This window comes from Pristis pectinata, chromosome 16, assembly GCF_009764475.1.
Source record: "Pristis pectinata isolate sPriPec2 chromosome 16, sPriPec2.1.pri, whole genome shotgun sequence".
Classification (NCBI taxonomy): domain Eukaryota; kingdom Metazoa; phylum Chordata; class Chondrichthyes; order Rhinopristiformes; family Pristidae; genus Pristis; species Pristis pectinata.
In genome coordinates this window covers 43,458,249-43,471,579 of record NC_067420.1, presented here as the reverse complement: position 1 = coordinate 43,471,579, position 13,331 = coordinate 43,458,249, and the positions used below count along the sequence as shown (strand labels likewise).

Below are 13,331 nucleotides of genomic sequence, written 5' to 3'. Positions count from 1 at the left end.
ACACTTTGTGAGATTGTTTGAGGGCCGTCGGCAAGGTGTGAGGTCAACCTTCTGCAGAATCTCCAGGCCGTTGCTCGTGTGCAGCCCCGCTGATACCGAGATGTGGTGGGGCTGTCTGGTTTAAATCCAATGTTTACCACAGGACTCTGAATCAGATCTCTTGCATGTTCCTCCTCCAGCTTTCGAATCCAGCATGGTGGGAAGGGGAAGCGGGGGTGTAGGAGAGGGGAGATTAACTGCCGGGACCATGGAGGCAGGGTCATTGTTACCAAAAGTAAAGTTTGTTCGTGAAATTTCCGATGGCAGCAGTCAATCTGCTGATTGACAGTGAGTCACATTCCCGCCATCCACATACAATGACAAGGTATGACGAGCTCCATCACAAGAAAGTCCAAACACCTGCCCTTGGCGTTTAATGGCATTACCATCACCAGGTCCCCACCATCAATGCCCTGGGGTTACCATTGACCAGAATTTCACTTGGAACAGCTACATAAACACTGCAGCTACAAGAGCAGGTCAGGGGCTGAGGATCCTGTGGTGAGTGACTCCCCTCCTGAAACCCCCAAGGCCACAGTCAGGGGTGTGATGGAACACCCTCCACCTGCCCGGATGGGAGAATCTGCAACACAGCCTCACCCACCAGCATGGCCACTGTTCCATCAGCTCCTCCCAGACCCACAGCCGCCATCAGTCAGAAACACCAGGACAGTGGATACATGGAACCATCTCCAACAGGAGGTTCCCTTCCAAGTCAGTGATGCGCCGTGGAAAGATATCGCTGTTCCTTTGTCGTCATTGGGTCTAAATCGCAACCCGCTCCCCAACACCACTGAGGGAGCGCCTTCACCCGAAGCACTGCGGCGGTTCAAGGAGGTGGCAGACTCCACCTACCCTCTTCCGAGTAATGGTGGCAGGGCTGGGAACCCACACTTGGGCCATTAAAAATACTTCAGAGACGTTCTCCCAGGGCGACAATGGCTAACATGAGGGGACATAATTATAAGGTGATTGGAGGAAGGTATAAGGGGGATGTCAGGGGTAAATTTTTTATCAGTGATCTCATTAAAGTCTCACACTGCACACGGCACTCTATGTGGGCTGTTGCTTGCTGACTTACAGGAGGATGCCCTTCAGGGACCTAGTGTCTCCCTGACGCCTGAACGACAAGGTGTGAATGCAGCTCACACACCGCTGTGTGTGGGGTAGTGGTCACTGCCCCAAATGCAGCCTCAGCCCCACCTCCATGCTCTTGTCAATAGCTCCAATACAGTCCCTGGGCACTGGACAGAATCCCCTCAGCAGCTGAGGACTTTTGAGGTGTAGCCCCCACAGAAGCATGGGCAAAAGGGTGCACAGTAAGATCCCACAAGAGAGGAAATGGGTAAACTACCAGTTCACCTGCTTTTGGAGGTATTAAGAGCTAGCACGTGCTGAGGGAGTGCGGGGGAACACTGCCACTGTTCCAGTGATCCAGCTGAATGATCTGAGAGGCCAACGGGGCCGCAGTTTAATTCTCAGCCAATCAAACAGAGCAGTTACCCCCTCTGTACCCCACCGGGACCCTCAGCCTGGAGTACAGCTCGGGGACAGGAGCGGGATTCGAACCCCACGCTGGAGTGAGAGGGTGAGCTCCGTGCAAGGTGGGGCTGGAAGGGGCAGCAGCCTAATGACGTTGACTGCGAGCTGGTAACGTTGTTTCTTCACAGGGAGACCCAGGACCACCTGGACCCCCTGGTGAGGACTTACTAGTGGTGAGTAACCCCCCTGAACCCCTGCTTACCCCGAGGGTCTGCTCCAGTTCTGGTGTCACAATGACTTCACACAACAATGAGCAGATAATTCGGAGTCCAGTTGGTTGAGAGACAAACACTGGCCCAGTGACACAATAACTCCCTCGTTTTCCGTGAATGAAGTACCATGGGTTCTTTTACAACAGAAGGGGTGAACAGGCTCTTTGATATCAATCAGAAGACAGCCTGTCCCACTGAGCACCCCAGTACCCTCCCTCCTACTGGTCGACAGTACCACCCATCCCCTCATGAGGGTCTCTCTCAACTCCGTCCCTCCCACAGTGTGACCCTCCCTCACTGCCCTTTCCGCGGTACAGTCTGTACTGTGGAGGGTCAGTCCAGACTTGATGTTCACGTCCCTGGAGTGGGTCGTGAACCCACAAGTTTCTGATGGGAGGTGAATGTGCTGCCTACTGTGTAGGAGCAGTCTCAAACCGCCGGGTCAGAACAACACTCAGTCCCCAGGCCAGGGTGTTCAACAGGCTGGGGATCTGATGGGAGCTAACATCGATTCAACCAAACTCAGAACATTTGCACTGGGTCAGGGATGCTTTAGCTTGGCCTTTCCTCCTCATCACTCTACCACTTCCACAGAAGGTTTGACCCACCTGGTTGTGAAGCCTGTCACGGTCAACCATCCCGACATGGCTCACAAGCTCGGGTCTCGTGGGAAGACCACGGTCAGAGTGGTGTAGCCTGTGTTGAAATGGGTTTGAGCCAGTTGCGAAGGACTGGGTATTATTCCGATTGCTGGATTATTACAGTGAAGCTCATTGTGGTGTTTTTCTCCTTCAGTCAGAGGAACCCGGAGAGACTGGACCCCCGGTAAGTGTGCACTTCACTGGATGTGGATCTCAGTGTGAGGAGGTGACGGGGAGGTATTGTGGCAGTCACATGGAGCTGATTGCCTTCTTGCACCACTCGGCAATTCCAGTTTTCAGTGCATGGAGTTACACAGAGGCCATTCAACCCGTCTGTTCAGTGCTGGTGTTTATTCCTTCCAGCTTCCTTCCACCCCTTCTGTTTCTCTCTCTCTCTCTCTCTCTCTCTCTCTCTCTCTCTCTCTCTCTCTCTCTCTCTCTCTCTCTCTCTCTCTCTCTCTCTCTCTCTCTCTCTATCTCTCTCTCTCTCTACCTCTCTCTCTATCTATCTCTCATTCTCACTCTCTCTCTCATGTGTCAAGTTTAAGTTCAACTTTATTGTCTTGGGTATACATACGCAAGGTATAAATGCCATGAAAATTAGCTCTTTGCAACAGCAGCACAGTACATTACAAACATAAATTATATAAACTTAAATTAACATAAATTACACATAACTTACATGACAAAATAACCGTAATGCCATCAGTGTAAGTTGAGGGAAATATAGTCCCCTTACAGCTCGAGTGTTGTTACCCTGTGGGAATGATCAAACCTCTGGAACCTCTATTCCCAGTTAACGGGGAAGGATTCCATTCTGACTGTGACACCTCCAGGTTGTGGGCGCCTCTGGTGAGGGAGACCAGAGTTAGCTCTGGGTGACGGGACTGTTGTCCTGGCTGGCTGACAGACTATCTACTGCCTTACATTCGTGGTGAATCTGTGGCGTGTTTCCAGTTAGTGAGCACCATAAGTAAAAGGTTCTTATAACCTCTTTATCCAGTATGGTTGTGTAACCTTGTGGGTGGGGAACTGGACAGACTCAGGAACTTCATGGTAACATGGCTGATCGTTCCAGACTCTCTACTGTCTGAAATGAAAACAGTGAAAGCTGGAAACACTCAGCAGGTCAGGCAGCGTCTGTGGAGAGACAAACCACCAAGGTTTCAGGTTCAGGATTCTCCACCAGAAGTGGGAGAGAAAACAAGTTATTCTAGGTAAAGTGGGGCAGAGGGATGGGCGGAACAATGGGAATTTCTCTTGAGGGGGCTGAAATGGGGCGGTAAGAAGGCAGTTAAGCTCCTTACTTTTTGTAACATGTTGCTGATGTTGTATTCTCTGTTCAATGTTGTGTAACTGGGCCCAGTGGGACATGCCCAACTAGCCAGAACATGCAAAAAAAAGGATAAAAAAATGATTTAAAAAGGAAAAGCTGAGCCAAACTGATGCAAAAATGTCCAGTTCTGATATAAGCAGAGAGAAAGAGCAAGTTATCTGGAGAAATCAACATTGAGTCTGGATGCAGGGTTTCAACCCGAAACGTCGACAGATGCTCCCCCCACAGATGCTGCTCGACCCGCTGAGTTCCTCCAGCAGATTGTTTGTTGCTCAGCATTGAGTTCTGCTGGCTGCTACGTGCCCAGACAGAAGATGAGGTGTCGTTCCTCAAGCTTTTGTTGGGTCTCCTTGTAATAGCGCAGGAAGCTGCAGACAGGGGTCAGAGTGGGAGTGAGATGGGGAATTAAAGTGAATTAAAATCTCCGGATCTGGTCCTCTGAACCAGAACAGTCACTCACACCACGCAGCACCTAGTGAGCCAGGAACTGTTGAGATGGACCACAGTGGATTTGACCCTGGTCCTGTTGATGACTATATGTCTGTGATTAAATTTAATTCATAATTTTCAATTGATTCGATCCAGTTAGCTGGTAACGTTTTTTGAAAGCCCATTCTGACTTGCGGCAGATGGGTTTTCACAAGAGGCACGGACAGGGTAGAGGTCAGAATCTTTTCCCCAGGGTAGGGAAGTCAAAAACAAGAGCGCGTGGGTTTAAGGTGAGAGGGAGAAGATTTAAAGGGGGCCTGATAGGGAGCAACACACAGTCTGCTGGAGGAACTCAGCGGGTTGAGCCACAGCTGTTGGGGGGAGAGGAATTGTCAATGTTTCAGGTCGAAACCCTGCATCAGGACTGAGAGTGGAGGGGGGAGATGGCCGGTATAAGGAGGAGAGGGGGAGCGGTGGGACAGGAGTCCGAGGCGATTGGAGGACTAGGGAGGGGTGTAAGACGACGGGCGGATGGTGCCAGGCAGGGGAGGGGAGCGGGGGTAGAGTTGGGAGACGGCGGCAGGTGAAGGATAGATGGAGGCAGACAGAGAGCACGGAAAAAGGGAAAATAAACAGATGGAGCGAGGAGGGGGAAAGGGGAGGGTGGAGGTGGCGACGGCTGCTGGAGGGAGATCAGCAGGAGCACAGAGTGCTGCCGGTGCTGGATTCGGGTAAGTCACGGAGGCGAGAACGGGATCCATCAGGGGAGAGGTGCACGGCAGTTGGACCCAAATGGAGGGGTGTGGGGAGGTGGGGGGGGGGGGACCTGCGTGTGAGGTGGGCGGATGGAACCAGGAGGGGGGAGGGGACAAAGATGGGTGAAGGGGGTCTTGGGGGGGGGAGGGTGGGGAGGGGAACAGAAATGGGAGGACTGAACTATCGGGGGGGGGGGGGAATGGGGGTGGGAGGAGAGAGAAAGAAAGGGGGAGTTACCTAAAATTGGAAAACCCAATATTGTAGACTACCCAGGCCGGAACATAAGGTGTGAGGGAAGTTTGTTTACAGAGAGTGGTTGATATCTGGAACTCACTGCCAGAGGAGGCGATCAATCAGATACAATCACTGCATTTAAGAGGCATTTAAACAGACACTTAAACAGACCAGGCAGAGAAGGGTACAGTCCTAATGTAGGCAAATGGGATTAGTGTAGACGGGCAAAAAGGTCGGCATGGACGTGATGGGCCAAAGGGCCTGTATCTGTGCTGTACCACTCTAGGGAAAGGAATCAGCTCCACAGGGATGGAGAGGGCCTGTGTTTGGGCTCAGGATCTCAGCCCCACACACCAATAACCATCGGCACACCATGAGGCCTGAGGCAAGAGCCCAAACCCTCCCTGAAGCCAGCCGTGAGTTTTCTCTCTGCGTTGGCGTCTCAAAGAAGCAGCTTCTAATCTCACTCTCTCCCGACCTGTGCCCTGAAGGAGCCACCTTCCCCACCTCCCACCCTCTCATCAGTTCATCCCATCCCTTGCTCTTTCCCCAAAATCTCTCCCTCAGGTACTTACCCAGTTGGATCTTCTTCCACTGACCTTCCCGGCGGAGAGTCATTAATGCTGCCAGTCACAGCAGCTCACTGCACAGAAGGACCTCCCCCACCTCCCTGGTTCCTTCGCCCGTTCCCTTCTGCTCTGGACACCAGCACCCCTGCTGCTGGAGATTTTCCCTCCTAAGGACCAAACCTTCCCTGGAGAACTTCTCCATTCTCCCCACAAGGCTGAAGTCCCTCATCCCTCTGCACCCTGTCCAAAGCCCAGTCCCAACTAACCTGCGGGTTGCAAAGACTTGGCTCAACTTTTCAAATCTGTGCCTTTATCTCTAATATCCTCCAGGGTGTGAGATTTTCTGTCCTCAGGAGCTAATGGCAGGACAGTTAGAAAATCACAAGACAGTCAACCTGGTTTTATGAAGATAAAATGGTGTTGATAAATTTGCTGTAGTTCTCTGAGGATGTGGCAAAGAGGGTGGATAAAGAGGAACCAGTAGATGTGGTATATTTAGATTTCCAGCAGGCATTAGATAAAGTGCTGCTTAACAGGTTACAGCACATGATTTGGGGTAATATGTCAGCATGGATTGGGAAGTCCATGCCATTGGGTTGTAGGCTACCTAGGCCCAGAACATAAGGTGTGAGGGAAGTTTTTTTACAGAGAGTGGTTGATATCTGGAACTCACTGCCAGAGGAGGTGATGTCAGCATGGATTAACTAACAGAGACTAGGGATACATGGGTCATTATCAGACTGGCAGCCAGTAACTGGTGGGTACCATAGGGATCAGTGCTGGGGCCTCAACTATTTACAGTCTATATATCAATGACCTGGGTGAAGGGACTGAGTGAACTGGAACCAGGTTTGCTGGTGGTACAAAGCAAGGTAGGAGGATACAAAGAACTTCAAAGGGACATACTAGAGGGGCTGTGAATAGGCAGGAAATTGGAGTTGGTGGAGTATAATACAGGGAAACGTGAGGTTACCCACTCTGAAAGGAAGAGTGTAAAAGCAAATTGTTATATACAGAATGTTGCAGTACAGAGGGTTCTGGGCTCCAAGTGCATGAACCACAAAGAGTGACGTGCAGGTAGTGCAAGTAATGAAGAGAATGTTGGGAATTATTTTGGGGGGGGGTGGAGGGCAAAGATAGGGAAGGTTTGATGCAACTTTACAGGCAGCTGGTGAGAACCAACTGGAAAACCGTGCACAGATTTGGTCTCCATACTTACGGACGTGCTTACACCGGGGCAGTGATTAGAAGACTCGGTGGGTCGATGCCTGGGATGGAGGGGTTGGCGTGTGAGGAGGTTGAGCAGGGTGGGTCTGTACTCATTGGAGTTTAGAAGAACGAGCAGTGACCTTAGTGAAGAGGTTCTGAGATGATTGGAGGGTGGATGCTGAGAGGATTGATTCCCCTTCTGGGGTCCAGAACCAGGGGGCTCAGCTCTGGATAAGGCATTGCCTGTTTAAGATGGAGATGAGGAGCTTCTATTTTCAGAGGGTTTTGGAATTCTATACCCCAGAGAGCTGTGGAGGCGGAGTCATTAATTATATTTAAGTCATACAGCTGTACAGCACAGACACAGGCCCTTCGGCCCAACTCATCCATGCTGACCGAGGTGCCTGTCTACACCAGTCCCATTTCCTGCATTTGGCCCACGTTGCTCTGAATCTTTCCAATCCATGTACCTACCCAAATGTTCCTTAAACATTGTGATTGTATCTCCCTCCACCGCCTCCTCTGGCAGCTCGTTCTACATCCCCACCACCCTCTGTGTGAAAATCTTGACCCTCAGATCCCCTTTGAATCTTTCCTCTCTCGCCTTAAACCTGTGTCTCCCCTACCCTGGGAAAAAAGTGTGACCATCTGCCCCTCATAAACCTCTATCCCCCTCAGCCTCCAGCGCTCCAGTGAGAACAATCCCAGCCTACCCAATCTCTCCTTGTAACTAAAACCCTTCATTCCAGGTAACATCCTGGTGAATCTCTTCTGCACCCTTTCAAGCACCACCACATCCCTTCTCTAGTGTGGTGACCAGAGCTGCACACAATATTCCAAGTGTGGCCTAACCAATGTCTTATACAGCTGCAACATGATGTCCCAACTCTTATAATCAATACCCCTGCCTATGAAGGCAAGCAAGCCAAACGCCTTCTTCCCTACTCTACCCACTATTTCTCACTATTGTGTCACTATTTCCAGGGAGCTATGAACTTGCACCCCAAGGTCCCTCTGTACATCAACGCTTCTAAGGTCCCTGCCATTTACTGTACCTCTCCAGCTAGTATTGGACGACCCAAACTGCAATACCTCACACTTGTCCAGATTAAAGTAAGGTGGAGATATCTAAGGGAGTTGAGAGGGTATGAGGAGAGGGCAGGGAAGTGATACTGAGGCCAAAAATGCCTCAGCTGTGACAAGTGGCCTGAGAAGACAGATGGCCTATCCTTGCTTCTGCTACTGATGTTTTTATGTCCTTAACCTTAAGGACTGAGATAGACAGGAGTTTGTTGGACCAGGGTACCAAGGGAGAGGAAGCAGTGGTGGCTACAGAGAGCTAAGATACAGATCAACCATGGTGGAACGGGCTCAATGGGCTGAATGGCCTCCTCTTGACTCTACATCCCCATGTCAGCACAGAGGGACCCACATCCCTGGACACAGCGGTGACTCAGACCCATGGACAACGGCAGTGACCCACATCCCTGGACACCAGCGGTTGGGCTGTGACACTTCACGGTAGCTGTCTCCACAAGGCTTGCACTGTTCTTCCTGTGGGAGTGTCCACCACTGGAGGTTAACAAGAGGAAACTGAAACCCAACCTTCCCAAACTCACATGCATTCACTGATGAGATATTGAGAGTTTGAGGGAGAAGGTTAACCATCTGAGGATTGTTATTCAGTAAGAAGGGCTTCCTCTCCCTACAGAGCACCAGCCATACTCAATGACAAGGAAAGGATTAGCATTTTGTTTGATTTTTCACAGTGCATCGTGTCTGTTGAATTAAACTCTCAGCCACACTAAATTATCAAACATCACATTACAGCGGGAACTCAGCAACGTAAGGCAGAGTTAAGACAGAGGTAGAGCTGGGATCTCATTGTAATCTATTCCCACTCCAGTAACATATGTTCTTAGTAAGTGGTTAAAAAGTCACAAGGGATCTTCTGCTTTATAAGTAGAGGAAGAGTAGGAAGTCACGAAGGAACTTGTTAAAGCTCTGGTTTGGCCACAACTGGAGGATTGTGTCCAGTTCTGGGTCCCAAACTTTAGCAAAGATATCAAGGCATCTGAATCTTTTTTCCCAGGGTAGAAATGTCAAACACTAGAGGACATGCATTTAAGGTGAGAGGGGGATAGTTCAAAGGAGACGTGTGGGGCAGGTGTTTTACACAGAGAGTGATGGGTACCCTGAATGTGCTGGTGGAAGCAGATACAATAGAGGCTGTTAGACAGACACATGAATATGGAGGGAATAGAGGGATATGGATCGTGTACAGGCAGAAGAGATTTAGTTTAATTTGTGTTTGGCACAGACATGATGGGCTGAAGGGCCTATTCCTGTGCTGTACTTTTCTATGAAGTGTGACAGAGTGCTTTATGGCAGATCATCCATTGCTATGCAGGCATTAGATAGGGTGCAGAAGAGATTTACCAGAATGATTCCAGGGATGAGAGCCTTTAGTTCTGTGAATAGTCTGGAGAAGTTGGGGTCCTTCTCCTTGGAACAGAGGAGGTAACAAGAGATTTAGAGGAACTTAAGATCACAAAGGATACAGGCAGAGTAGACGAAGTGAAACTGTTCCCCTTGACAGAGGGGTCAAGAACTAAAGGATATAGAACGGTTATTGGCAAAAGATCCAAAAGTGATTTGAGATTAAACTTTTTCCACAATGTATGGTCTGGGTGTGGTGAGGAGGGGGTGATAGAGGCAGATTCAGTGTGGTGCCCAAAACGTTGATGGATAGGTCCTCCTATTGAGGCAATGGGCAGAGGTGTGTGAGAGAGAAGTAGGATTGGCTTTGCAGTGGACCAGCAGAGATTCGCTGGGCCCAATGGCCTGCTTCCATGCTGTACCATTTCTGTGATCCTGTGTCAGGCCAGAAACTTGGCCAGCGCACTCCACTGCTTCTGTGTTGGTTGTTAACCAATGGCCATCAACCCTCTCAACAAGAGTAGGCTTCGCGAAGTGTCTGAAAGGAGGCGCCAAGGATTAGCGAGGGAACTCTCGAGCTTGGGGCACCGAAGTGAGGAGGATTGAAGGGATCCAGGATCCACCAGGGGCCAGACTGGAACATGTGCAGCGATGCCGGGGACTGTCGGGATGCAGTTTGTCAGGAGAGGGAATGTCATGGCGACATTAGAAAATTAGGATGGGAATTCTAAAACTGAGGTGTGACTGAGCTGGGAGCCACCGGGAGTCAGCGCGCCGGGGGTCAGTGCGCACACGGTGATGCCTCAATTAGGCTTGGTGCAACTTAGGACTCAGGCAGCGATTTACATGGAGCCAGGTCAGCAGGGGCAGAGGTCAGGCAGCCAACTCCTGGATATCCAGGTCTTGCTCCCAACAAAAGCAGGACAAGCAGCCTTCGTATTGCATTAGAACAACGGTCCCTGTCCATCACTGATGTAAGACTGGGATTGGATCTCGACTGTGGGGAGAGTGGGTGGGGAAAAGGGGAGTCGTATTTTCCCAGCATCCGAGTTACCTCTCTCAGTTTGACAATGTGACACTAACCATTTAATTGAAGGGCAGTGTGGAGAGAAGTGAATGGATTTGGGATGTTCTGGGAAATAACGGTCCCAATGTTGTCTGAAAATGGTTTATGGTTTGAATATGAAAATCATTGAGTTTTTGCATTAAACCTCTCCAGGGACCTCAAGGAGATATCGGACTGGAAGGTCCCCAGGGTCCAAGTGGTCCCAGGGTAAGTGAACGATATCCTACAACATATTGTGGCTATTCCACACACGGTCACACTTGCCCAAAGGCTCCTGCTTTTACGCACCTTTCAAGATCTGGGCACTGCTGGCAATCCCTAAGTTATTGCCCATCCCTAACTGCCCTTACAAAGGTGGGGGTGAGCTGCCTTGTTCTGCTGCAGCCCTTCTGGTGAATGTGCTCCCTTTGTGCTTTTGGGAGGGAGTTCCAGGATTTCGACCCAGTGAGGATGTACGACTGGTGATGTATTTCCAAGTCAGGATGGTGTGCGACCCGGAGGGGAACCTGCAGGTGACATCCCAACCCCTGCTGCCCTTGTTCATCATTGTGAGGCAGGGTGTGCCCTGGCAAAGTTGTGATTCAGTCTGTGGATTGAAAGCCCTCCTGGTCCAACGAGGAAAGACTGTAAGTTCCATCCCTTTCAGGCGCTGTGTGGGGACCTGGTCTTTCTCCTCACTTAGAGTCACCATCCTGGTGAATCTGGCCCAGGAGGTCAGTCCAACAAATCTAAAATGAAGGTCAGTGGGAGACGAACTCCAGGGAGGCACAACTTAGTCAATGTCATTGATGTCACCAGGAGGGAGAGCCACCTAACTGCATCCCCAGTTCAGCCTGCTCCCACGGATAAAGGTTCTCCCCAATCCAACCCAATCCCTTTGTAATAGGAACAGCAGAAACTGTTCAGCATGTTTCAGAAAGAAAGACATTGTGTTTCTCCAGTGCAGGAACTCCCAATGTTCCATAGCCAATTCTCCAACGTGCATTCAACAGAAAGGAAATGCTGCAGCCACTTTGTGCACAGCAAGCTGCCACGAACTGCAAAGTGAAGCTCATTGGGTCTTTTTTTGGGTAATGTTGGTTGCACTGGACAGGGTGCACGTTCCCTCAGGTTATATGGGACCATTCATGTCCACCTGAGGATACAGATGAGACCAGACTCCCTCAATGCAGAACTCCCTCAGTACTACACTGGCCTGGACTGGGTTTCCAGCAAGGCCTGCAGCCGTGACCATGTGTCTCAAAGCTGAGGCCATTCCCACTGATCCAAGTCTCCTTCCCCTGCCCTGGGTCCCTACCCTAACACCAAATGCCCAGAGCTGCAGCAAGAGCGGCCCCCACTCTGGGCCACGCCTCAGTAATGCCCACTGACCAACAGCTCGGCTCTCCGTCCCCTTCCCCAATGGGGAGAATTTGGCGGAGCAGATAGCTGCTCAGTGAGGGCACAGGTTGTTGCTAAGTGGCACTGCCCACTCCCAATGCAACATGCCCACTTGAACGATGTAAACCCGCCAATGTTAACGTTCTCTGTATCCACTCAGGGTGAAGATGGTCTAACTGGGCTTCCTGGACCCCCCGGACCCCCTGGTCCTCCGGTAGGTGTGACACTTATTCAGCATGTTTTGTCTGAAACACCAGAGCCAACTTGAGGAGGTTTGGGAACACCTGCCACCCATCGTGATGAAGGTCACAACAATCACTCACGTCCACCTCACACGTTGAACTTAGCTGGTGACAGCAATAACCAGCCAGAATTTGCCACAGAACCACGGGAGGGAATTTGGGGGCAGGTGATGGGGTGCTCAGTCAGGAGGGGGAGATGAGAGGGAGTAGAGGAGGAGATGTTCAGGACTTCAGAACTCAAGGACACGGCAGCAGGAGGGATGACCTGCCAAAGGTGGAGTGAAGTAATTTTGGGATCTGCAGGAGGTCAGATTCAGAGGAGAGTAGACGTATTGGAGGGTTGTGGAGGTTACAGAGGTGGAGGGATTTGAAAACACTGGAGAGAAATTTGAAATTAAGGCTTTACTTAAAGAGGAGCCAGGCTGGTTCATTGAGAACAGGTGTTTGTGAACATCACTGGGTGCAAGGTCTGGGGGGTACAAGGAACCATTTGACAAAGTCTGGCATCACGGAACCTTGGCAAGAAAGGGCATCAAGAGAAAACGCTCCAGTCATTGGGGTCACAATTCACACAGAGTCAGGTTGGTGTTGGGAGGTTAATGGTTCCAGCCACAGGCTCTCGCTGAAGGAGTACGTCAGAGAAGTGTCCTGAGCCCAACTATCTTCAGATGACTTTCCTGTCATTATAAGGTCAGAAGTGGGAACGCTTTCTGTTGAGGGGCCTAGGTAAGGTGGGTGGTCACAGTCTTTTCCCCAGGGTAGGGGAGTCTAAATCTAGAGAGGGGAAAGATTTAGAAGGGACCTGAGGGGCCACTCCTTCACACAGAGGGTGGCGAGTGTGTGGAACGAGCTGCCAGAGGAAGCGGTAGAGGCGGGTACAATTACAACATTTAAAAGGCATCTGGACAGGTCCATGGATAGGAAAGGTTTAGAGGGACATGGGCCAAACTCAGGCAAAAGGGACTAGCTCAGTAGACATCTTGGTCGGCATGGACGAGTTGGGCCGAAGGGCCTGTTTCTGTGCAGTATTACTCTGACACCGAGCAGAATGGAGGAGGCCAGTCGGGAGTAGTCAATTCCGGAGGCCGCAAAGGTCGGGAAGAAGTTGAATGGGATGAGTGGAATGGAGATCAGGAAGCTGATCCACCCCGTGAGATCATGGCCCATTTGAGGCTGGCCTCAGTGCCTTTCCAGGTGATGCTTGGTGTCGAGAGCCACACCTACAGTCCAAGCACTT

General features: G+C 50.7%; 1 protein-coding gene across 1 annotated transcript in view; it reads left to right on the top strand.

Annotated features, from left to right (window-relative positions):
* The window catches only part of col9a3 (collagen, type IX, alpha 3), a 113,774-nt gene that overhangs the window by 33,002 nt on the left and 67,441 nt on the right, over positions 1-13,331 (top strand). Inside the window, exons 6-9 of the mRNA XM_052031687.1 lie at positions 1,710-1,754; positions 2,589-2,618; positions 10,626-10,679; positions 12,013-12,066. Coding sequence (XP_051887647.1) covers positions 1,710-1,754; positions 2,589-2,618; positions 10,626-10,679; positions 12,013-12,066 — 183 coding nt within the window. The remainder of the gene's footprint in view (positions 1-1,709; positions 1,755-2,588; positions 2,619-10,625; positions 10,680-12,012; positions 12,067-13,331) is intronic.